A 25690-nucleotide genomic window follows, 5' to 3' on the forward strand; every position below is an offset into this window, starting at 1 on the left:
AGTGTCACGTGGAGGTCGGCTACGGTGCCTGTGGAGTGGCACCGTTATTATTGGGTGGTGGTTTCCATTTTCAAAAAGGGGGAAAGTCCATCCCTAGGTGCTGTAAAGGAGGCTCTGTCCAACTGTCGAACCTCTGACTGAGGAGAAACAATGTGGGTTCCATCGGGGCGGTGGAACAGTTGATCAGCTCTTCACCCTAGCAAGGCTGCCAGGGAGTCCTGTGGGGGGTACTGCGGGAGTACAGGGGGTTGCTTCTGTGAGCCATTCGGGGCAGTTTGCAGCCGAGTGTAAAGCGGTCAGGATGAGAGTCAGCACCTCCAAATCTGAGGCCATGGTTCTGTGCCTGGAAAACAGTGGACTGTTCCCTCTGGGTTGGGAGTGAGTTGCTGCCCCAAGTGAAGAAGTTTAAGTATCTCGGGGTCTTGTTCACGAGTGAGGGTAGAACGGAGCGTGAGATGGTCAGTTTGGTGCGGCATGTTCCTTTTAAGTCTGAATAATGGTTCAAGGTACATTCAGTGTAAAACAAAAACTATGTAAATTGTACAGCTGGACTGTATCAAACAAGCTTTATAGCAGGGGATTTTGTTACAGAAAGATGAGTGAAGGGAGCCAGTGTCCAAAACAAACATGAAACTACCTAAAATATAAAATATCACTGCATAATATTCACTGCTTTCTGTACATCAGAGATGAAAAATATAGATGATTTCATTAGAACCTTTAGGCAGTAAAACATCAAGAGTTGAGTGTGTAAGCAGAACTAGATGAAGAATAGCATTCATCTGTTATAATCATGAATGTAAAAGGAGATTTCAGTGATAGATATTCCTGTATATTCTCATTTACAACTTCTAATGGAGCAACTTTGATACAGAGAAAGCAGGGTTTGTTTTTTTTTATTTGAACCTTGAAGATAGTATGCGATCATGGACTGCTGTTTCTTGGCCATAGACTTCAGAATGATTCGGAAGCAGCTGGTCTGTCTATCTTCTTGAACAAGCAATGCTTGACTTCAAACCTCATTGTCCATAAGGTCACAAGTGGGCCAAATTCTTTAATGAGCTGTGGGTAATGCTCTATAAAACGATGCTTTGGAATCCATTTCTCTTTTGAAAAAACACTGCTAATTCTATGTCTGTGCTCAGCAATCAGGTGTTGTTCAGGTGACTCATGTTGCTGTCCAGGTGACTCATGCTTTCGTCTGTGTGACATAACCAGCTCAACAACGTCTTTGAGTGTCATCACCAACTACCATGCCTGGTCCTCTTCCTGAACTTAAATGCCTATCATAAGTAGAAGCAGCTTCAGTAGGCACCAATTTTCATGCACGTTACCACCAATGATTCTACAGGTTGCAAAGGTTGATGGTATACCTTTGGACAATTTGTCCTGTCTTTCCACTTATATGGGAACAGTTTGATGATTCTATTAAGCTCTTTAAAAGCTTTGTATCAAGATATCCAAACGTAGTGCTTACTCTACAGGTACAATTTTTGAGTAATTGCACAAGGCCTTTTAACTCCATAACTCTGGCTGTGACTATACAATGCCACCTCAACGTCTCGTAACTGGTGTTACTGTTTTGTTCTACCAAGGAGTGCTCCTGTCCTGACTTCAAGTTCCTGAAACTGTGACCGCTCACAGATATAAAACCTGTAAATGTATGAGCCACTGACACTTTCAACAAAACTCCAGACAGAGTGGGCACCAAGATTATCTGTGATCACAGTGCCTTATATAATTTTTCCCCAAAAAGGCACAAAAATGCCATCCTCTTCAAAGCTTTTTAAATCACTTAATAATGGCTCTGACACTCAAGGATAGCCAGATTTCTGTCATCTGCCTTGCACAAAACAGTTAAGTAAACTGATGACAGTGTACATACAGAATACCAGCCAAGATCCAGTAAACATCTCTTACCTTGTGCTTTTTAGAAGACCCTGACGGATTACATATTTTAAAATCATCACAGTAGAGTAGATGTGGTGCTCTGTGGAACCAGGGTGAGGAGGAGGACCCAGGAGCAAACACACATACATTAGGTGAACAATAAACAAAGTTTAATGATAATAATGAAGGGAATGGGGGATGGGAAGCTGGGGAGCGAGTGGCTCAGAGTGGCTGAGGTTTGTCCGTGGTGAGGGAGAGCGTGTGGCTGGGGGTGGCTGAGAGCGAGGTTGTCCGTGAAGAGGACGAGCGTGAGGCTGGTGGTGGCTGAGTGCGCAGAGAGTCCGTGAGGAAGGAAGCTGGAGGTGACTAAGTCCGAAGGTGAGGAGCTGAGCGGCAAGGCACTAGAGCACGTAGTAACACTGGAGGACGCACAAAGACTTCAACTGTCCACTGTATTGGCTGGTTGTTAGAGTAGTAGGGTCACCCTGAAAAATTAACCGATGCAATTTCTCATATTAAAACAATGATCAAAGCAAACCACATTTTAAATTACATTACACGGTGAAAAACAACAACAGCAATATTTATTATGTATACATAGATTTCTACTCACCTGAATAGCACTAATGTTGCAACCTGAGACCCGTTACTCCTTCTGCCAAGTCTTAAATTGACACCCCACTGGCTCATCCTGCAGTAGCCCAGAACAAACAAAATACTGGCTGTCATGGTTGACGCTTTCTGGTCCAGTTTGATTTTAAATGTGCTGCATTTTAATGCAGACTAACGTTACAATATTCCAGAAGAACTGCCAAGCAGTTTTTTTCTGGAATAAGACAGTTTACACACCATCCCAAGGCCGCCATGTTTTAAATTCACTCTGGTGCAGTTAAAGGTTTACTTACCCACTGAACTTAAATTGGGCAGGTTGAGTGTAGCTTGAGTGTAGCTTTAGCTCCTCTAAATAAATAGGAATGTTTTTTGGCTAATTAGCTCCCCTAAACAACTAAGCATGCATGTAAGGTAGAAGTTAATGTTAGCTCCGCTAAATAAATTGAAACAAATGTTGTCAGCTGAGCTGTCCTGCATGTTAACGTCACATGTGGTCAGCGTCGGTTTTAATCCAATAACTTAACCAAACCGTTCAGAGTTTAACATAAGTTATTTAAACAAACATCCATGTAATATGAACAGTCATGGAAGTTATATCAAGCCACAATCATCACAAGTGTTAAACAAAAAGACAGTAACTTATGTTTCACTCAAGCTAACATAGCACATCTGTGTCAAGCAGTCTGATATCAAACCGTGCTCTTCTCTGAATGGTAAAATGGGTTATCAGGGGACTGACCACATCTATTCCAGGTATCACTAATGTCTGGATATATTTTAGACAATTTATGGTTAGTATGATGAATTCTATGTATATTTTTACTGGATTGACCCGTGTCTCACGTAGACCGAAGACTAAAGAAGAAAGAACTTTAAACCCAGCATATAGGCTATTGGGGTATATGTAAATGATGGTTCTAGTCAGCAGCCAAATTTATCAAAAGCTGTACAGTCGTATGCTGTGATTGCTGAAATAAGAACGTTCTGTGAATCAAACGCAAACCCTATCGTAAAATGAGTTCTGGACTCAGATCTGTGTGGTTTGGATGTTAGATTGATAAATGAGGGTGGCTGCATCTTTGTCCTGTACATATACACACACAAAAAGGAGAAAAAAACAAGATTCAAACACTTTCTAGTTGTTGGTGTTTTACTTGGTCAGTCGCAGGCAGAGAGGAACTAACTGATTAGTGAACAAATGTGTTTGTTTTAAGTCAGTGGAATGACCCGTAGAAGAAATGTAAATAAATTTTAATTTTTAAATGTGTAGATTTATTTAACCTTTATTTAACCAGGTAAGGCTTATAGAGATATGAAATCTCTTTTTCAAAAGCGACATGGCCAAGAGGCAGCAGAGTTATGCAAATGAAAATAAAAATTTTAATTGGTCTTATCCAATAAAACTGGCTTTAGGATTCAAGTCAGATCATTTTTGACACATCATGTGGCTGAGTGATCAGGTAGTTCATGTGTTTATGGGTTACGTTTTTTTTTTTTCTGAGATGATCAGATGATTATGATTATGATCTCTGCTGAAGGATGGTCCTTGCAGACTTGATTGTGGATAAAATGAACACACTGTGTGTCTGATGCGGAGAGAGTCTGATGGGGCCGCTTATCAGGTGATCCCAGAATAGAAATAATGAAGTCATGGCAGAGTGTGGACTGTTTACATGAATGAGGAAGGACGATGCTGCCTTCTCTTGACAAGATGTGCTGCCGTGACTTTTCACAGAGGGAAAGAAGCACAAATGTCAGAGCTCAAGAAGTCCTGAGCAGCAGGATTGATGTTTGAGACAAACTGCCTGTGGGAAGATTATTAATGTAATGTGCTAACATGTTTAGCATCAATAGTTTGATTGAGTTCTGAGCAGCCTCAATCACTTCACTTCATCACATGAAGAGAAATAAATACCAAGAGATGGCTGTGGAGGATAATTCAGTGTTCAAATATAGGAGTTTATAAAGGGAAAAAATAAAAAAGCATTACACATTCAGTATATACATACATGCATACATGTACATACATAGATACATACAATATGATTATAAAGCATGACAAGACACTTAAAAGATCAACATTTTTAAAGAAACTGTAGCCACAAGCAGCAAGTCCTCTCCTTGCCAATAGAAGGAAGTAGCTTGATTTCCCCAAACCCAATTCATAAATAGGAGCGAGTGGATTTGGACCTTCACAAAACTGAACCCGGTCACTTTAGCTGGTTTATTTTGTCTCATGTTATCATTTTATACCTTGCAGTTATTTCTTCAATAAGTGTCTGTTTCTCCTTTTCTCTTATCATTCACTGGATGGCTTTTTTTCAACCAAGGACACACGTGTGATCACCAGTGCTTAACATAGACTATGTACAAAATACATGCAATGCTTCATATTAGTTAGGAAATTCCACAAAATTCCGAAAGAAATCATTTTATCCTTTGATTTTAAATTGCTTGGAAAACATGATGATGACTGATATACAAACACAGGGTTTTTGGGGGGTTTTTCTTTAGTCAATGGGAGGGTCTCAGGACAGAGGGATGTCATATTCTGTATAAGCCCTCTGAGGCAAACTATGTTTTGTGATAATGGGCTTTATAAATAAAATTCAACTGAATATTTAGTTGAGGATTTCCCTACATACATACTCCAAATCGAACATTTGTGTTGTATCAGTGTGGATAATTACCAAAATAAGGGAATCAGATTTTAGACAACAGCATATTATAATACTTACATGTTTTATTCAGCAAGAAGCCTCATCTCAGTTGCCAGAAGTAAAAAGTTAAAAGTATAGAAAGCTATAGCTATAGAAAAATTACACTATGGTCACATGATTTAACGTTGCCACCACAAAGAGGCTGTAAAGCTGTGTTCAGTTCTTCTTCTTTTTTTAAGACACACACAGCCTCAAAGTTCAGTGGAGTATTTACTGACGTATTTTATGTCGTAGAACAAAACGTGAACATCTCTTCAGCTTATGTTAACCACAGACCTTATTCATTGTTTCTAACGAAAACACATAAAAAAAAAAAACACTGACTTTGAAATGAGGCAACATTAGTGCAGGAATGCTAACTCATATCCAGGGTTTAGGACTCATTTATGGGGTTCTCTATTTACAGTTCATGATGATTCTTGATTTTTTTTGTCTCTGTCAAAGAGATTATGTGCTAAAACAACAACAACAACAACAACAACAACAAAAACATTCCTGGCTAAAACTGTTGCTAACACTGCCACTGGTTGAAAATTATTACCCAGTCCCACAGATATCACCCGGATGGAGGTGCTTAAAAATGTCAGGGGATCACCAAAGTGTGTGGGATTCATACTCTCTTCTATGAATATGTGTACCAAATGTCATGGCAATCCATTCAATAGCTGTTAAGATGTATGTACTGTCTGTCAAACAAGCCTATGTCAGAGTCAAAGCCAGCATTTCAAAGGAACACAGTGCTTTACAACATACAAACTGAAATCTCAACCGAAACTACAACAGCAAAAAAGAATCAACACTTACAGTATTTAAGTGTCCAGAAGCCTCAGTTTCTTTTCTCACATCGAGACGAAATGATTTCACAGTTCGGGGCTCAGCCTTACCAGAGCAAATCAATGTCTGTTCAAAATGAAGTTGAAGTAGAGCAGTTTTGAGGAGGTAAGGTAGGTCAGAGACTGCACTCAGGCAACTCAGACGACTCCACACCCTCCTGTGCTGCACACAAACCGGTGGGTGTTACACTGAATGCACAGCAGCTCTGATGACTGACTTTGGCATTGTCCATAAATGAGGCCTTAAAGCGATAGTTCGGGATTTTTGAAGTGAGTTCTTTGAAAACTCATCTATAGTCAGTGTATTACATACAGCAGCTGGTGGTCAGCGCGTTCACTGTTTGCAGAAACAGACAGGGCGCGTACCCCACAGCTCAGCATTACCCTGTGGAGGGGGGTTGATAGCAAAATGTATTTTAGACACTTTTAAAAAGGCCCACCTAAAAATAATATCAGTCTTAGTGGATGTGTGCCACTTAGACTGATGCTGATTTTTTTGGGTAGGCAATAATGTAATAATAGTATTAAGAAAAATGATAATATTATCAACTGAATTTATTTACAAAATGGCATGAATTAGAGGGAAAAATGTTTATCGTCTCCTAGTTTGTATATTATTCACGGACTTGTGCAGATGATCAGCATGGTTAGATATCATGTGGGAAAGGAAGGACACAGACTAACACATTCTCATCCCAGCCTGTCACATGATGCCGCTCTGTCAGTGACCTTCTGCATCTACTTATGACATTTTAGGACTTCTGCGTCAGCTGTTTACGCTCCAGGAAGATTTTACCATAATGTTAACAAATGCACGTTTTGGGAAAATGCAGCACGATCCTTATGTTCAAGCAACAGCACATGGCAACCAATGCTGACTGTCACGATGGTTGGGATTAGGCAACAAAGTCAGGGATGGATAGGTTTAATCAGTAAGGTGTAAAAAAAAAAAACTCACATCCACAGCAAATGCTGGACTCCTGCATGAAAAACGGTTGTTTGCGGGACCCATGCAACTCCCCACCAATGCGTAAACCTAAGCACACTTGCACACTTTAAATTATGCTGTTACCAGCAGCGGTATTACCCGACACTGTCCTTTGGCATTTTATACACAACCGACTATTTCCATCCAGTCACGTTTTCAAGTGCATGTGTGTTGCATGTGGACGCAGCTGGTGCCATCTGGCTGTCCACTGGCGTATAATAACAATGTCACTGCTTCTGTCTGAGCACATTCTGATCTGACGCCGTCCAGCCACGTTCCAGATGTTTTGGATTCAAGCTCGTACGCTGAAAGCACTGACAGAGTGGACGTATTTGACGAGCTCAGAGTGAAAACAGGCTGGACATACTTTATGTTTTGTTTGATATGAATGAACTGACCCTTTAAATGCCTTCCTGTCTGTGGACACAAAAATAGTGTGATACCCTGCATGGTGGCACAGCAGACATGTTTTGTCTCCTGTGCTGTTCTGTGTCATGGATACTCTCACTGTCTTATGTACGAGGCTGGTGTGTTTTTTATTTCTTTTCAGTTGCCAAAGAACACTCACTTGCATTACACTTCCCTTCGACAGGAGCCTGCTGAATTAGTGAGCCTCCTCTGCACACATGAATTACTATGTCTGTAGAAGTGCTTAGCTTGCATCTCCTTCAAGATTCAGCAACTTAAACAGCTCAAAAGCCGAATGCACTAAGAATAAATCACAATAACAGTCTCAACAGTTACCGTGTCGGACAGTGGCCTTCATTATTTGCAGAGAAACATTGACCTTGTGTATTGATGTCCTGGGAGAGATTCACTTTGCATTTGAGCCACTATACATCATGCCTACCCATGGAGCTTTGTGTTTCCTACTGCCAGGGGCCAATCCTGAATTACTGGCCTTGTTTGACTCTGTTGAACTCATCACAAAGCCTGTAGCTCTTCTGTCCACTATCTATCTGCCTGATAGTTTCTGATACAAGCTGTTATTGATTTTGAGCATCACCTTCCCCTGAAACAGCTGTAATCAGTCATTTAACAGCCCATGTATCTCTCAGTTTCTTTGTTTTCATCAGTCTTTTCTCAATATTTTATTGCAGGTATTCCTCTGCTCACACTGCATGTGTTTGCACCCTTAAGTCATTTTCATATCTGTAGTTTGGATCACGTATTCCAGAGCAAATAAAAAAACAAAACAAAAACAAAAGGGCCTTTGCATTTTAGTGTTACTCCACTTTGAGTTCACACTGCTTTTACAAACAAATCAGGAGAGGGAAACATTAAGTTGTGAACCATAGACCCATGTGGGGATATCAGTCGTGTCAAACCCAGAACTTTCACCCGGGCTCCTGATTGAAAGTCCTGGTTTTGTTCAACATGTTCTCCTCCCAAGTCATCACAGGCTACTGCTTTCCAGTGGACTTTAGTGTCTACATATTACATTTTAGGTATCCCTCTGCATCAGCTGTTTACATTTCAGAATGGTGCTATGGTGATGTCAAGAAATTGGGCTTTTCTACCAGCAGGTTGGTTTTCGATTTAGTTCAGTTGATTACGCATTTATAGCATTTCCTTTTTGAAAAGTTGTGGATGGTACCTCTAGTACCTTTGGTGCTGTTCCGATTTTTGGTCACCCCTCTGTTGGGGTAGCTGGCAATCAGATCAGGTACTAAAGGTGAAGCTAAACACTGCAGAACTGTAACTATGAAATTAAAGGATGTTTGCAGCCTCTAACAGCAGCTGGAGATTTCATTCACTTGACTGACTGTTGGCAACTTTTAAGGTGAAATATTTACTTGTATTGCTACTCAATGTATGAGGTGATGACACAAATCCATCAACACACCTTAAATTTCAAAATGACAACTCGAACCACTCCATCTGTTTTTGTTTCTCTTTTTGATGACATACACTTTTAGTAATGAGTGGATCTTCAAGCATTCAACTACATATATTCTAATCCTCACCCGCAGAAAAAAAAATGTGTTAGCACCTCGTTCTTTGGACTTGGGCACCACTAAACCCCTGCTCTTGCCTGACAAGGACTCATTGCACAAATCCGTTATTTATAAATATCCCGAAGAGAGACATTCTTGCTTCTTGTTCTCAAAATGCTGGCGTGCAGTCCGGTTCTGTAGATGATAAATAAGGTGCAGAGTTCACTCTGTATCACTGGTGAACAAGTAAATATAGTAAGTGCTGCTGGACGGTGCAGTGAGTGACAAAGCCCCGCCCACATGTAGAGTAGAGTACTGTCAGTGGTGGAAAAGCTACACAGATCTAGGGTCTGGGTACCTTTTTGTAGGCATTCCTTTGGGCTCCAAAGGTACTATACTGAAGGCCTTTGATGGAGGTGCAGCCAAATGCACATGGTGGGACTACGCTACATGTAGGAATGTTTACACAACACAAGCACATGGAAACCAATACCGGGAAGTCAACAAACACACATGCTGCCACAGATGGTTAAGATTAGGGGACATAGGCACATTTTAAGCTGTCAAAAAAAACAACCTGTTCTAACTCTTCAGCTTACGAGTATGTTGCCAAAAGCCACCTTCAGCGCCTAACTGGAATGCGGCTGGATGGCACCTCATCCACCGCACCTCTTGCCCATCTGCCCTATAGCGACCTTCCCAGGTCCTTAAATCACGTTGTTACTGGCAACATTTCAACATGACATTGCCCGTACTTAATCATATCACAACAAAAGGTTCCATCAAGCTGTATAACAAACTGATGCTGCTAAAGCTGGCTTTCGGCAACAGTGTCTGACATTAAAATTACTGATTAAGTGGCGGTATTTAATGACTTTGGAATGACTACGGTCTGAGAAATCACATTCCAGTGAGTGATGCGAGGTCATGCAGTGCTGCATGTACATAAATGTGTTTGTTATCTTCTCTGGTGTCACAAAGGCTAAAAACACACTGGATGGAGGAAGTGCAGGAATATCCTACTCTGGTGAAAGTAGTATGACTTTAAAGACCTGACTGATAGGATCAGACCAGTAAAGACTCCTATTCTTCATTTTGTAAAGCAAAAGATATAATCAATGTGTCTTTATTAACAGGCTATGTACCACAGTCCTTTAAAGTAGCTGTCATTAAACCTCTTCTAAAGAAGCCCACTCTCTATCCTGAGATTTTAGCTAACTAAAGACAGATATCCAATCTCCCCTTTATTTCTAAAATCTTTGAGAGAGTGGTTGCTCATCAACTCTGTGACTTTCTCCAAGATAATAGTTTATTCGGGGACTTTCAGTCAGGCTTCAGAGTTCATCAAAGTACAGAGACGGCACTAGCAAAAATTAATAACGACTTATTTATTGCTTCTGACACAGGTCTGGTCTCTGTTTTAATCCTATTAGATCTCAGTGCCACATTTGACACCATTGACCATCAAATCTTACTGCACAGACTGGAACACTTAATTGGCCTTAAAGGAACAGCACTAACCTGGTTTAAGTCATACTTATCAGATCGTTCCCGATTTGTTCACATCAATGATCATACTAAGGTCTGCTTCGGAGTGCCACAGGGTTCAGTGCTTGGACCAATCCTTTTTACTTTATGTATGCTTCCTCTAGGCAACATTATTAGAAAACACTCTATACATTTTCACTGTTATACTGACAATACACAAATGTATCTATCTATGAAACCAGATGAAACTGGTCTGCTATCTAGACTTCAAACGTGTCTTAAGGACGTAAAAGCCTGGATGAGCCATAATTTCTTGATGTTGAATTCAAGTTATTGTTCTTGGCCCCAGACACCCCAGAAGCTCCTTTTCTAATGATGTAATTTCTCTAGATAGCATTACCTTGGCCTCTAGCACAACTGTAAGGAACCCTGGAGTTTTATTTGATCAAGATTTATCTTTTGCCTCCAATATAAAACAAACTTGAAGGATGGCTTTCTTTCACTTACATAACACCGCAAAAATTAGACAACCTGTCCCAAACAGATGCTAAAAAATTAGTACATGCATTTGTCACCTCTAGGCTGGATTACTGTAACTTCCAATTATTTGGTTGCCCAACAAATCTCTTAAGTCTCTCAAACTGGTGCAGAATGCTGCTGCTCGTTTTTCGTGTTTTAGCTTCTTTGCACTAGCTCCCTGTGAAATCCAGGATTGAATTTAAAATCCCCCTCCTTACTTACAAAGCTCTAAATGGTCAGGCTCATCCTATCTGTTGCAGCTCATAGTTCCTTACCATCCCTCAAGATCACTGCATTTTGAAAATGCAGGGTTACTTGTGGTTCCCAAAGTTTCCAAAAGTAGGGTAGGAATCAGAGCCTTCAGCTACCATGCTCCTCTCCTATGGAACCATCTTCCAGGTTCGGTGAGGGAGGCAGACACTGTTTCAACTTTTAAGGGTAGACTTAAAACCTTCCTCTTTGATAAAGCTTATAATTAGGGCTGGCTCAGGTTGCCTGGACCAACCCATAGTTAGGCTGACATCGGTTAAACCTGCCGGGGGACTTCCTATGATAGGCTGAGCTCCTTTTCCTTTTCTTAATGCCGCCATTGGAAAATCATGCATGTCCGTTTACTGCATTACCCTTACTGCTAAGCTTAGCCTTATATCTGTGACAGCCGTTTGCAAGCTTAGCTTGGCCTCAGTGGTTTAGCTTAGCCTTACATCTGTGATAGCCATGTGGTACTGTCACTACCTGGGGCTCGTGGTTACGGAGCCTGGGTCTGTTGAACTGCACTATGCTAATCCTGTTGCCTCTCCAGAGCATTCCTGCTCCCTTGTTTCCTGGTTTTCCTGGATCCTGGTTGTAACCTTGGCTGTGCCTGACCGTGGTGATAGCTGTGCTGATGCTGTGACCCTGCCTTTGGTTTAGCTTTTCTTAACATCTTGTTTTGAAACAAAACTGTTGCTGGTTTCTTACCAGGTCATCTGTGCCAGAGCTGCAGTTTCTTTTTCTGCTTTACTCTTGTGCTTTTTGGAAGAACACTGAGGTGGGGATGAATAATGACATCTAAGAGATGTAGGTTGTTATTTCCGAGGGAGAAGACACACAGTAAGAGACCCCTTAATTCCCCACTTGTTCCTCACTACCATGGATGGAATATTCTTATATTTCTGCATCACATGATGGATCTTATCACTTTTCATCAAATGCTATGTTAAAGGAGAAAAACACATTGCACTTGGCTTTGCCCTGTCAGGATTTTGCTATTCAAAGGATTTAGATGTTTTCCTCTGCTTGGATTTCAAGCATTCAGCTAAAAAAAAGAGGATTTTTTTAACTGGAAATATTATTCAGTGTTTCTCCATATGCACTCAACAGCAGCCCAGAGCATGTGCTACTTCAGCAGCTGACATTGGAGGCATCCATAATTACCTCAAAGCATGAATTTCACTGTCATTGTTGGTTTTTGGAGGAGACAGATCAACGGTTCAGTAAACTTTAAACTGCTGTAGTGAGGTTCTCTGTTTGGCAGCAGAACTGTGCAAGAGACGTGGATACAGAGCAGGCATTACCTAACATTACCTAAATCATACCTAAACCACAGAATAGGTTGATTTCCACAGACCTCCAAAATGAAATATATGAGTGTCCTAACAGTCACTGTTTTAGAAGGTAGAAGAAGGTAGAAGATAGAAGGTAGATTTATTGATCATTTTTAAACATAGTTTAAAAACTGAAATTATAATTATTCTTGTATCTGCTACATCTTTGGAGATGAAGGTTTAGTTGCTTAAAATCAGCAGCTACTATGAAGATTCCATCCGGTTGGTGATGTTGCTGCTGATGGCATCATACAATTCCTGCAGAGCATTTTTTGAACTTGCATCAGAGTCCCATGTCCAAATGGTCCCCACAAGGTAAGTCCATTCAGTGCAACAGCTTGATCTGGGATGTTAGGGGTTAACGATGTCTCTGTGAAAATGAGCGCAGAGCAGTCTCTGATCTCCCGTTGCTGAGTGTGCAAAAATCACATCTCATCCACTTCACCTTCCTGTGATCAGACACTAGACTAAAGAAGACTTGAACAGCTCCGGCTCCGAGTCAGGCCAGCCTCACCATGATAACGACTCTCAAAACTTGCTCTCTCAGAATTTGCTGATATGCAGTCAAATGGAGCTGCTGATCGTACAGAGGACTGAGAGAGGCAAAGGGTCTATTGGCCACGGACCACATACCTGTCCCTCAGCAAAGAGGAGTGCATATGTAAACTACGATTATATCGACAGGCTGTTACAGATATTTGTGAACTTCTGGCCAACAATTTGGAGACCAATGCCAGCTGTCCCTATGCTCTGCCTATTGCTGTCAAAGTTGCTGCTACGCTACATTTTTACGCAAGTAGGTCACTCCAGCATCCCTTAAGTTCTATTGGGTTTATGTCACAATCTACTGTAAGTTTGGCCCTACACGCTGTTACATCAAGCCTAGTCTGACATGCTCCTGATTTCATAAAATTCCCATTGACACTTGGCAAACCAAGAAATGGTGAAATGGGAGTTCTTGGCGAAATTTGGATTCCCAGGGGTGTTGGGTACAAGAGATTGTACCCACTTGCAAACACGTCACTCCATCAACATTCAGGTGATTTGTGATGCAGTGTGTAAGGTCACACATGTTCGCATATTATCCTGGATCAAGCTATGACTCCTTTTCTGCAGTCTTCCAGGGGGACCCCCACACACCCCTGTGGAAGACTGGTTAATAGTGAACAATATTATAAGCCAGAACTAACAACTATATCTGTACGAAATAAAAATAAAAAAAAAAGAAATATGTAAACAAACAAAAAAAAACTGAATGACTACAATGAATTATCCAAAATTTAACAATAAACTCATTTGAAATATTGTTGAAGTAAAACAACAAACGAAATATGACACTCAAAATAAAAAAACTCAAACGAAATATCATAAACAAATGAACAATATATGCAAAAGAAATATCATAACAGAATAGATTTTTTTATTTAAAATTTAAAATTATTAGGCCTACAGGCTAATTTTGGTTTACAGCTGACCCTCTCCCTCCGTGGTTTCTCAGGCATGGAGCACGATGGCTCTGAACACGTTACGGAGGAGCAATAGGCTTGATCATGTGGATGGAGGAGATTGGATGGATGACTGAGAAGATGGAAAAGAAGCCATACGCTCCACTGCATCAGCTATCCTACCGAGGGGGCACAGACCTGAATTCATCCCCCATGATGACTCCACTCCACAACTCGCCACCACCTCCTCCCCCACCACAGCAGGGGCCCAGGACTCAGCACAACCATCCACCCCAGCTACCCCCTCACCCCTCACCTCAGCAACACCGCTGTCCATCCTGGAGAGGGATGTTAATAAGATCTTCAGGAGACAGAACCCCCGCAAAGCAGCTAGACCGGACACTGTCTCCCCCTCCACCCTGAAGCACTGTGTCGCTCAGCTGTTTACAGTCATTTTTAACACCTAGCTGGAGACATGCCACGTGCTATCCTGCTTCAAGGCCTCCACCATTATCCCTGTCCCCAAAAAACATAGGACTACAGGACTCGATGACTACAGACCCTTGACCTCTGTGGTGATGAAGTCCTTTAAGTGCCTTGTACTGTCACACAAAAAACTCATCACAGACCCTCTTCTGGACACCCAGCAGTTTGGCTATAGAGCCAACAAGTCTGTAGATGACACTGTCAGCCTCTCCACTTCATCCTCGAGCATCTGGACTCAGCAGGAACCTATGCCACAATTCTGTTTGTGGATTTCAGCTCTGCTTTTAATACAATAATTCTGGCTCTGCTACAGGACAAGCTCTCCAAGCTGAATGTGCCTGACTTCACCTGCAGGTGGATCACAGACTTCCTGTCTGACAGGAAGGAGGAGGTGAAGCTGGGGAAGCATGTTTCTGACAGCAGAACCATCAGCACTGGCTCCCCTCAAGGCCTTCTTTCTCCTCTCCTCTTCTCCCTGTACACAAACAGCTGCACCTCAAGTCATCAGTCTATCAACCTCCTCAAGTTCACGGATGATACCACCCTCACTGGAGTCATCTCTGGTGGGAATGAGTCCACCTACAGGCGGGAGATTGACCATCTGGTGACCTTGTGCAGCGAGAACAACCTAGAGTTTAATGCACTGAAGAAAGTGGAGATGGTTGTGGATTTCAGAAGGATTGCTGCCACCCCGCCCCCACCCCCCATCACCCTGGTGATTCCCTAGTTTTCACTGTGGAGTCCTTCCGCCTCCTGGGGACCATCATCATGGGGACCTGAAGTAGGAGCTGAACATCAGCTTTCATGTAGAATTGTGGCCGACCCCTCTTACTCCTGACACAGGCCTTTTGCAACCCTCCCCTCTGGCAAGAGGCTGGACCAAAACTTCACGCCTCAAGAACAGTTTTTCCCCACTGCTGTCCACTGCCTACATGACACAGGCTCTAATCCAGTCCCAGAGTCTGAAAACATTACATTGATGTAAGGCTAAATCAGTCTATGTGATACATTCACACAAACTGGACTGGATTTCTTTACACTGCAACTTATTTATTCAGACTGTAGATATTTGCGCTGTAACTCCAACTTCTGCACATCTGTACTATTCTTCCATTGCACATTTTGTCCATACATTTTGTGTTCTTTATATTCTATTTTTTCATTTTCTATCATTAAATTGCTTCTATATTTTTATCTTATGTCTTATACTATTTAAATTCAATATGTGTGTTCTTCCATTATGTTAAATGTCTTGCACCAAAATGCCAAGTCAAATTCCTTGTATATATAAATGTGCTTAGCAATAAAACTGTATTCTAATTCTGATTCTGATTCTGCGTACTGGTTCCGGCCTCTGTTTGTTCTGTTGGAGAAATACACGTTTATCTTGATAACAGATTTTTTGTTTGTTTCTTGTTACACTTGTTGATAAAAGGTTGCTTCACTAAGGGGTTGCTTTTCTTAAATCTAAGAATGGTACAGGATATACAGTGTATATAACAGTACAGACTGATTTATTATCATTACCTTGCACACCCACCTCTAGTCCCCCAAATCCTTCGATGCTCTCAGCACAGAGGGTGGAGGCTGCGATGTCCTCAGGCGAGGTCATTTCTTGTGATGGTCAGGATGGTCCTCCTCCTGTCTCTGCATGATGTTTATGTTGGGCAGCAAGTTTTTGCCTACCACTCCTCTGCACATCATTGTACCATTTTTTGCACCGTAAGGCTGTCCTAGTGACTCCAGAAAATGATGTCGCCTGCCAGGCCATGTCCTCCCATGCCTGCTTCATCTCGGTTGTTGTCTGAGGGTTTCTTCTATTTCCATAAATGATCTGCTTGCATGCCTTAACCACACGTACGAGCAGATCAGTTTCCTGGCATTTAAAGGGAATGGGAGCTGGTACACAGATTGGTTAATTCATGTTCTGCCCAAAACACACCCGTGACTAATTCAGAGTCTAAATATAACCCCTTTGCGCCGTGCACCACATCTGATTATGCACAGTTCAACTAGCAAAATAAACTTTGGCATGCTAAACGCATTTACAGCATCAGCTATAGATCGTCTAAGTAGGGCCCTTTGTGTCTTTCTACTGCACAGGTGGCCTAGTCTTGTGTGAGGGCCTTCTTATCTTGGTGAGGTATTTGTGTAATGTTGGAAAGTCAGCAGCAGCCACTGTCGACACCTCTAGCTTTCACTGTTGATGCAAGCTGCTGTCTGCACAATCAGGCAGCATGCAGCATTAAATCACAGAATGATGGAAAAAGTCCCAATTATTGCCTGACTGCTTTTTTAACAACAATAGTTAATGTTGCTGCTCCAGAACTCTGTGACCTGGAGTGTTGAACTGTATTTGCTGTTACCACAAGTAACTACAGGTGTCACCAAATCAACCAGGACTAAAATCTTTGAGAGTGCCATGTGTCAACTTTTAACACGTCAACTTTATAACTTTGATTCATTTTTGAATAAATAAATATATTTCATGCAATCATTAGTTCCTGGTAATGGGTGGGGTTATGGACATAGGGAGGACACATTTTTCCTGACTGTGATCACTGTAAATCTTCGTACACTGAGCTTGTTAGACAGTTGTATACGTTCAAAGCACAAGATGAGTATGGGGAACTGCTTGGTAAAGAAAAGAAGAGGTGATGATGGTCATGATGCAGCTGAGGTTAGTTAGATTGGGGGTGTTTTGAAATGTAAAAAAGCGTTGATGGGGTTAATTGATTTCATTCTTGTAAATTAATTTTAATCAAAAAGGTTTTCTTCTACTGTAAGAATGTACTCTTTTACTGTGTGGCTTTATTTGATAGCACAGCAGGTGAAACAGGAAAATACAGACAGAGAAGAGAAAGAGAGGCAAGAACTTTTGAAGCATTTTATGAAACATAATTGGATATCTACAGTTATGCGCAGACATGTCTACAGGGCTTCTCGTGTGTGCGCTAAATACTTTATGATGATGTACTGGAGCACAGCTGCTGGGGAAACACTGATTCTGTTTGTTTTCCTCACATCTGAAATGATTTGAGTTCTTCCACAGTGTAAGGTTGGTACATGTGCTTATAGCAGTGGAAAGCTGGCATCATAACCATGATCTTTGTCACTGTATGTTCTGCAGATGTTTGTGGGGAATGTGAATTCAGAAGTCATCGTCCAGAATAAGCTGCCCCACTCAGTAAGAACCCGCTTCCTGCGTTTCATCCCTCTGGACTGGAACCCCGGTGGTTGGGCAGGCCTCAGAGTGGAGGTGTACGGCTGCTCCTACAGTAAGTCACACACACTCTGTACATCTGACCCCATATTCACACGGAGAAGAAAATGCTCTTGTGTTGATGTGGTGGGTGTTAGAGTCTGTTGGTCTTTTAATATTACTAGACACTAACTAGACACAAGCATGAGCAGCTTCCTGGAACTACAGAGAAACAAAGCACTTATAGGCTTTGTATAAATGCTCTCTGTGTCTATACTGCCATGGGTGCTAAATGCTCCCTGCCAGCCAACATGGTCTCAACAGTACAATCTAGCCCTCTGGGCTCTATGCTGGCCATTTGTGTCCAGTTTTCACTTTTTTTTTTTTTACCATATTAGCTGTGTTAATGCTTATGGAATGAAATTTCCCAAGGGTCTGGATTTTTTTTTCTGATCTTTAAATGTTCAACTTCAGCTCTTAAAATATATGTCAATAATATACTGTATATATCCAATTGTACAACTTGGCTCCATCTTGGCCACTTGAAACCCATGAAAACTACATTCCTCGTTATTTACAGTACCAAATCCATTTTTACCTAGTTTTGGTTCGCCTGGACTTTCTGTGTAATAATGCACTTAAAACCTCAGTCCCTCAATGCACAATGAAGTTATATATATCTTTTTTTCAGGACAACCTGGGCTATTAGAATATTTAGGCTGCAGTGATGTCACTTGAATGTACAAATAGTTATGAGACCATAAAGACAAAAGAAAAATCAAGATGGAAATTGAATTGTACAGATCTTTAGTGATAAATCACCCAAAAGTATTATGCACAAGCTTTTTTGTCATAGAAAACCTTTCTCCCAAGTGCTGGGAATCAGAAAGTGTAAAAATAAACATTATAACATTATAGTTAAAAAATGGACCCACTTTTCCAAAAAAGTCCCATTGTTTTTTGTTTTGCAGTTGATTGTGTATCCCATTATCTGTGCCATTCTGCAAATCAGCTCCTCTCTGTGATGCTGCAGAGGGCCACATCACACTCCTGTGACTTCAGAGAGGGGCCTGATTCTCCTGCCTTTACACTTTACATAAAGTGGAACACAGTTTAGTCGCCAGCGACTATGCCGGGCTCAGAGGGTTAAATCATACAATTTAGGTAAAATGGCTTTTATTCTAAACTCAACACTTGAAAATCTTTGTTTTTAATGTTGTCTACCAGATTATGTAATTTATCCATTTTTGGCCGAGGGAGCAATTCCATGTAATATTCTTAGTTTCCAGTAGGGGCGTGATGACTTAATATACTCCAATGGAGCTAAAGAATGATACAATTTTGGCATAGGTGTGATCTTAAGGATGTCAGATAATGATTTGTGTTGATGCATGAAAATAATTATACCTTTTTGTGAAATTGCAGCACAAATATGTATTTGCAAGATAGAGTGAAAAAAAAAATGATATATATTTCTGTTGATGCAAGCTAGTGAGCATTGAGTTTCCCAGGCAAACTCCCAGGCTTTGATGCACATGCTGAAAGCACCTGTATAGGGTGGCCCTGAAGTGCAAAACACAACAAATCAGAAAACACAACCCTAAATAAGAAAACACAACAGCAAATCAGAAAACACAACCACAAATCAGAAAACACAACAGCAAATCAGAAAACACAACCACAAATCAGAAAACACAACAGCAAATCAGAAAACACAACCACAAATCAGAAAACACAACAGCAAATCAGAAAACACAACCGCAAATCAGAAAACACAACCGCAAATCAGAAAACACAACTGCAAATAAGAAAACACAACCGCAATAAAAAATAAATCAGGTAGCATATATTATTTGTTAAAAAAAAAAATTGATTTTATGCTTTTTTTTCCCTTTATAAATCATTAGCATAATGTGATCTAACAGGCATTTAAAGGGTTAAAATTCTGAATTTGAATGAAATTTTTGGGTTTCATGACCAGGAGTGATGCGCATTTAAAAAATCAAGTTGGTGAAAGTGGAAAAATCTTTTAATATATATTAATTTTATAGCATTTTGGGAATGCAAACAGGAGGTGGCCATTTTTGGCCACGAACACACTGAGTGGGAGTTTTATCTACTTTGCTTTCCCTGCACAAAAATAGCAATGCATCATAATCAGTGTTGTTGTTACAGTTTTTTTTCAATTGCTAAAACACACTTTTTTTGAAATACTTAACACAATTCACAAAACCACACTTAAACTGCAAAATACCTCATATATCCTGCATAATGAAGCACTGCAACCAAAACTACATATAGCATTATCAAAATCAAACGTTTGCACCAAATGGCACACATTTCATTCATATTACCAGATTTTTGTCGAACCAACTAAACACTGTTAGGCATTATGAGAAGCACTCTCATGTTTAGTACGCTTTGCCATAATACTATCCATCCATCCATCCATTTTCTTCCGCTTATCCGGGGTCGGGTCGCGGGGGCAGCAGCCTAAGCAGGGAAGCCCAGACTTCCCTCTCCCCAGCCACTTCGTCCAGCTCTTCCCGGGGGACCCTGAGGCGTTCCCAGGCCAGCTGTGAGACATAGTCTCTCCAGCGTGTCCTGGGTCTTCCCCGGGGCCTCCTACCAGTGGGACGTGCCCTGAACACCACACCAGGGAGGCGTCCTGAGGCATCCTAATTAGATGCCCGAGCCACTTCATCTGGCTCTTCTCAACGCGGAGGAGCAGCGGCTCTACTCCGAGCTCCTCCCGGATGACCGAGCTTCTCACCCTATCTCTAAGGGAGAGCCCAGCCACCCTACGGAGGAAACTCATTTCGGCCGCTTGTACCCGCGATCTTGTTCTTTCGGTCACTACCCAAAGCTCGTGACCATAGGTGAGGGTAGGAACGAAGATCGACCAATAAATCGAGAGCTTTGCCTTTCGGCTCAGCTCCCTCTTCACCAGGACAGATCGGTGCAGCGTCCGCATTACTGCAGACGCTGCACCGATCCGCCTGTCGATCTCCCGCTCCATCCTTCCCTCAGGGACGGTTTTTGCTATGGGCAATGTGGGCGACCGCCCAGGGCGCAATCTATTTGGGGGCGCACGAGCACCCGCAAAATAAATAAATAAATAAATAAAAAAAAAATCGCAAGTTTTCTACCGCTCATTTCCACGTCACATTAGTGGAGTAGGTGCGGGCCGCCCTTACTATCATGTCAACTTTCTGCTGAGTCATGTCTACAGGTTTTGTGCGTCAGAAGAAAAGGCAGCAGGGAGACAGGAGGGCGATCAACTCACAGCTGCAGAGGCTGCGAGCAGGCTGAGTTTAACTCTCAGAGGAAAAGCACGGAGGGGGGTGAGGGATAGACTGACCTGTTATGATCCCAGCTGCTTCCAAATAAACTGTATTTCATTCATAAAATTAACATAGATACTTTTACATTTATTGCGCTATGTGAAAATGTAAAAACTGCCACAACTGTCGGGTTTTTACCGGAACTCACTTTAATGTCTGACCGCATTAAATCCGTCAAGCGTCTGCATAACTCTCAATACGCAATACAGAGCTTCCGCTCAGAACTACTTCCTGTATCAGTCCTTTCAACATAAGAGCATGTTGGAATATGCTGAACATCACCACATGGGCGTTTGACGGAGGAAAGGGGTGATGATGTTAAATTGAGTCAAGGGTGTATCATGGACAAAAGACCAAAGAAACCATCAGATGTCCAGTTCAGAAAGAAAGGGAAAGAAGAAGAGGAGAAACGCTCAAAAGATAAAAGGTATGCAGGTCGAGTGACGTTAATTGTACGTAATGAAACAGTAGCTTATACGCTATTTATTATCCTCTTGCTAATATCAGAATCAGAATCAGAATCAGAAAAAGATTTATTGCCAGGTATAGTTAACACAATACGAGGAATTTGTTCTGGTGGGTTGGTGCAACATAAATATAGAAAAAAAACAGATAAAATAGAAGATACAAATCTAAAAAATAAAATATAAAATATAAAAAGTACGAGTCTAGCAGTGCAAAACAAAACAAGTAACACAAGTAACAGTGTAACAACAGTGTATGCCGCTACTTAGCCACAGAAGACGACTGTATTTGGTTTTTAGCTTTGCTGAACTAGCAACTATTAAATCCGGATAAGATCCGGAGGGGGCACGCCACCCTTTTCCGGCTGAGAACCATGGCCTCGGATTTGGAGGTGCTGATTCTCATTCCAGCCGCTTCACACTCGGCTGCAAACGATCGGCTGCGAACGATCCAGTGAGAGCTGAAGGTCATGGCCTGATGAAGCCAGCAGGACCACATCATCTGCAAAGAGCAGAGACCCAATCCTGAGGTCACCAAACCGGACCCCCTCAACACCCTGGCTACGCCTAGAAATTCTGTCCATAAAAGTTATGAACAGAATCGGTGACAAAGGGCAGCCCTGGCGGAGTCCAACCCTCACCGGAAACGAGTTCGACTTACTGCCGGCAATGCGGACCAAGCTCCGGCACCGGTCATACAGGGAACGGACAGCCCGTATCAGGGAGTCCGAAACCCCATATTCCCGGAGAACCCCCCACAGGACTCCCCGAGGGACACGGTCGAATGCCTTCTCCAAGTCCACAAAGCACATGTGGACTGGTTGGGCAAACTCCCACGCACCCTCAAGGACCCTGCCAAAGGTCCAGAGCTGGTCCACAGTTCCACGACCGGGGCGAAAACCGCATTGCTCCTCCTGAATCCGGGGTTCGACTATCCGGCGGACCCTCCTCTCTAGTACCCCCAAATAGACCTTACCAGGGAGGCTGAGGAGTGTGATCCCCCTGTAGTTGGAACACACCCTCCGGTCCCCCTTCTTAAAAAGAGGGACCACCACCCCAGTCTGCCAATCCAAGGGCACTGCCCCCGATGCCCACGCAATGTTGCAGAGTCGCGTCAGCCACGACAGCCCCACAACATCCAGGGCCTTGAGGAACTCTGGGCGGACCTCGTCCACCCCCGGGGCCCTGCCACCGAGGAGCTTTTTGACCACCTCGGTAACCTCCGCCCCAGAGATAGAGGAGCCCACCCCCGAGTCCCCAGGCCCTGCGTCCTCACCGGAAGACGTGTCAGTGGGATTGAGGAGGTCTTCGAAGTATTCCTTCCACCAATCCACAACGTCCCGAGTCGAGGTCAGCAGTGCCCCGTTGGAGCACCGTCGGAGTGTTGACGGAGCACCGCTTCCCCCTCCTGAGACGCCGGATGGTGGTCCAGAACCTCTTCGAAGATGTCCGGAAGTCGTTTTCCATGGCCTCGCCGAACTCCTTCCACGCCCGGGTTTTCGCCTCGGCGACTGCCGCCACCGCACTTCACTTGGCCTATCAGTACCTGTCTGCTGCCTCCGGAGTCCCACAGGCCAAGAAGGCCCGATAGGACTCCTTCTTCAGCTTGACGGCACCCCTTACCGCCGGTGTCCACCAGCGGGTTTGGGTGTTGCCACCCCGACAGGCACCGACCACCTTACGGCCATGTCATGTCACCTCTTCGGGCTGTGCCCCATGGGTAAAGGCCCGGCCACCAGGCGCTCGCCATCGAGGACGATAATTAATGGTCCAAAGTTCCCCTCGCCCGGACGCGGGTCACCGGGGCCCCCCCCCCGGAGCCAGGCCTGGGGGTGGGGCCCCGGTGACCCGCGTCCGGGCGAGGGGCACTTTGGACCACTAATTATCGTCATCATAGGGGTCTTTTGTCTGGTCCCTCCCCTAGGACCTGTTTGCCATGGGTGACCCTACCAGGGGCATGAAGCCCCCGACAACTGAGCTCCTAGGATCACTGGGACACGCAAACCCCTCCACCATGATGAGGTGGTTGCTCAGGGAGGGGGCCATAATACTAAAATAGTTCAAATTGTAGAAAATTCTTCAGATTTTTCACATGCACAGAAATATTTGCAGATACACACACATGCTGTTGAAACATTTATTTTTTGTTTGTTTCACCAAACAAGTCAGTGCAAAATATGCACAGCAGATATACATTGAAGTGAACAAAAATATGCTCACAAAAAACAGTAAATTGAAAAAGAAAATTGCAGAAAAAATGTCCAGAAAAATATATAATGAAAAAAAAGAGGCAAGAAAAATAATTAGGCAGCATCTTGCCGCAATAGCTGGGTCTGGCCAAAACGTACACAGGCAATATCTTCCCTTGCCAGACATTGAGGGAAGAAGTGCCTTGAGTAGCTTATCCATCCCTGAATCGCACCCACATCAATTTCATCACATGCCTCTTCCATAGCCTGCACAAGAGGCATGCACACAAAGGGCTTCCAGTTGTATACCTTCCACCGCCATGCCGAAAAGAACTCCTCTATGGGGTTCAGAAATGGTTAGTATGGTGGGAGGTATTGCACAAGAAATGGTGGGTGGTCAGCAAACCAGTTTTGGACTGGGGTTGCACGATGAAAGCTCACGTTGTCCCATACTACAGCGTACCGGTTTCTTTGATGGTCTGCATCATTCATACGCTCTGGTATGAGAATGTTGTATAGTCTGTCCAGAAATGTGAGAATATGGGCTGTGTTGTATGGTCCAAGGTTGGCATGACGGTGAAGGACACCATGCGTATTGGAGATGGCAGCGCACATTGTGATGTTCCCACCATGTTGGCCAGGAACATCTATAATGGCTCTGTGGCCAATGATGTTTCTTCCACTTCTTCTGGTCTTTGCTAGGTTGAACCCAGCCTCATCTATAAAGATGAACTCGTGGGATTGCATGATCATCCATTTCCAGTACTTTCTGAAAACAAAGAAGAATCAGTCAATATGGTGTTATCCAGTACACTTGGAAACAATGTTGTACTTACATCAACATGCGCATCTGAGCTCTTTGTTTCTTTGAGAGTTTCTCTGAAAAGGCACCTTATAAAGTTGTTTCATTCTGATTTGGTTTCGTTTGAGAATGCAAGCCAATGTGGACAGACTGACTTGTTGAATATTGTTGAATATGGTGTTGTCTTGGATGATGTGGCTTTGAATTTCTTGTAATCTGATTTCATTATTTTCCAAAACCAAGTTTACAATGGCAGCTTCCTGTACCTGGGTGAACATTTCGCCCCTTCCTCCACCATGGTTGCGTCTCTCAGTCCTTAAGAAAAACAAAAAAACAAAAATATAAGGCTTGGACAATGCAGCGTAAAGATATTTCCCCCACAGTAGAGTAAATTGTACAGGAAACTTGTACAGTTAGTGTATGACATCAGCCATTCATGAAGAAAACAGGTGTCGCCCAACTGATACACTATAACATAGGGTGTACTACGTAGTGTGAAAGACGTTTTGGTTACATGTCAGTACTCCAGTCTAAATGTCTGGATGACAGAGGCAACAGTAAAATGTCTCAAGTTGGGCTGCACTCTCTGTCTAGCCTCTCGCACTGTCAGCCCATGGATGATGCTCTGATTTCATTTGAAAGCTGTTGTGTTCTTTGGCCATGAACTCCTCTACCAGCTCTACCCCTACCTCTCACTCTTCCTCCCCTTCTTATTCCCACCCTCCCTCTTCCTCTTCCTCTCTCTGCAACGTCTTCCATTGTTATTGTAAAAAAAAAAAGGTGCTCACCTGTGGTCTATTTATAGTGCTTACTTCCTGATTGAAGTGGTAACAATTAACCATTGAGGTGTTTGGCCAGGTGGCACATATATTGGCCAATAAGCTCATGTAGTGTCATTCTGAATAGGATATGTGACTTTATGTCTGATTGCTTTGTATGTGAGTCAGTTTAAATAATTGTGCTATGCATGTCATTTTAGTGTCTTAGCAATTGGAAAATACTGTAATCAGTTACATATCTCAGACTGTGCTATTAATGATACAAGAAAAACCAGTAGCACTGAGGATATAGAAAATGGCCATTTTTGAGGTTGTTTTCCAACAAGTTCATTGTGCAAACAAACTGGCGTTTGAAGGGTTAAAATTTAAAAAGGGATGGGTATTTTATACTTATGACAAGAACTGA

At 42.6% G+C, this 25690-nt stretch overlaps 1 protein-coding gene across 1 annotated transcript in view; it reads left to right on the forward strand.

The window, feature by feature from the left end:
• LOC121949058 (contactin-associated protein-like 5) overlaps positions 1-25690 on the forward strand; it is a 193431-nt gene that overhangs the window by 58818 nt on the left and 108923 nt on the right. The window contains exon 5 of the mRNA XM_042494651.1: positions 17635-17782. Coding sequence (XP_042350585.1) covers positions 17635-17782 — 148 coding nt within the window. The remainder of the gene's footprint in view (positions 1-17634; positions 17783-25690) is intronic.

This window comes from Plectropomus leopardus, chromosome 10, assembly GCF_008729295.1.
Source record: "Plectropomus leopardus isolate mb chromosome 10, YSFRI_Pleo_2.0, whole genome shotgun sequence".
Classification (NCBI taxonomy): domain Eukaryota; kingdom Metazoa; phylum Chordata; class Actinopteri; order Perciformes; family Serranidae; genus Plectropomus; species Plectropomus leopardus.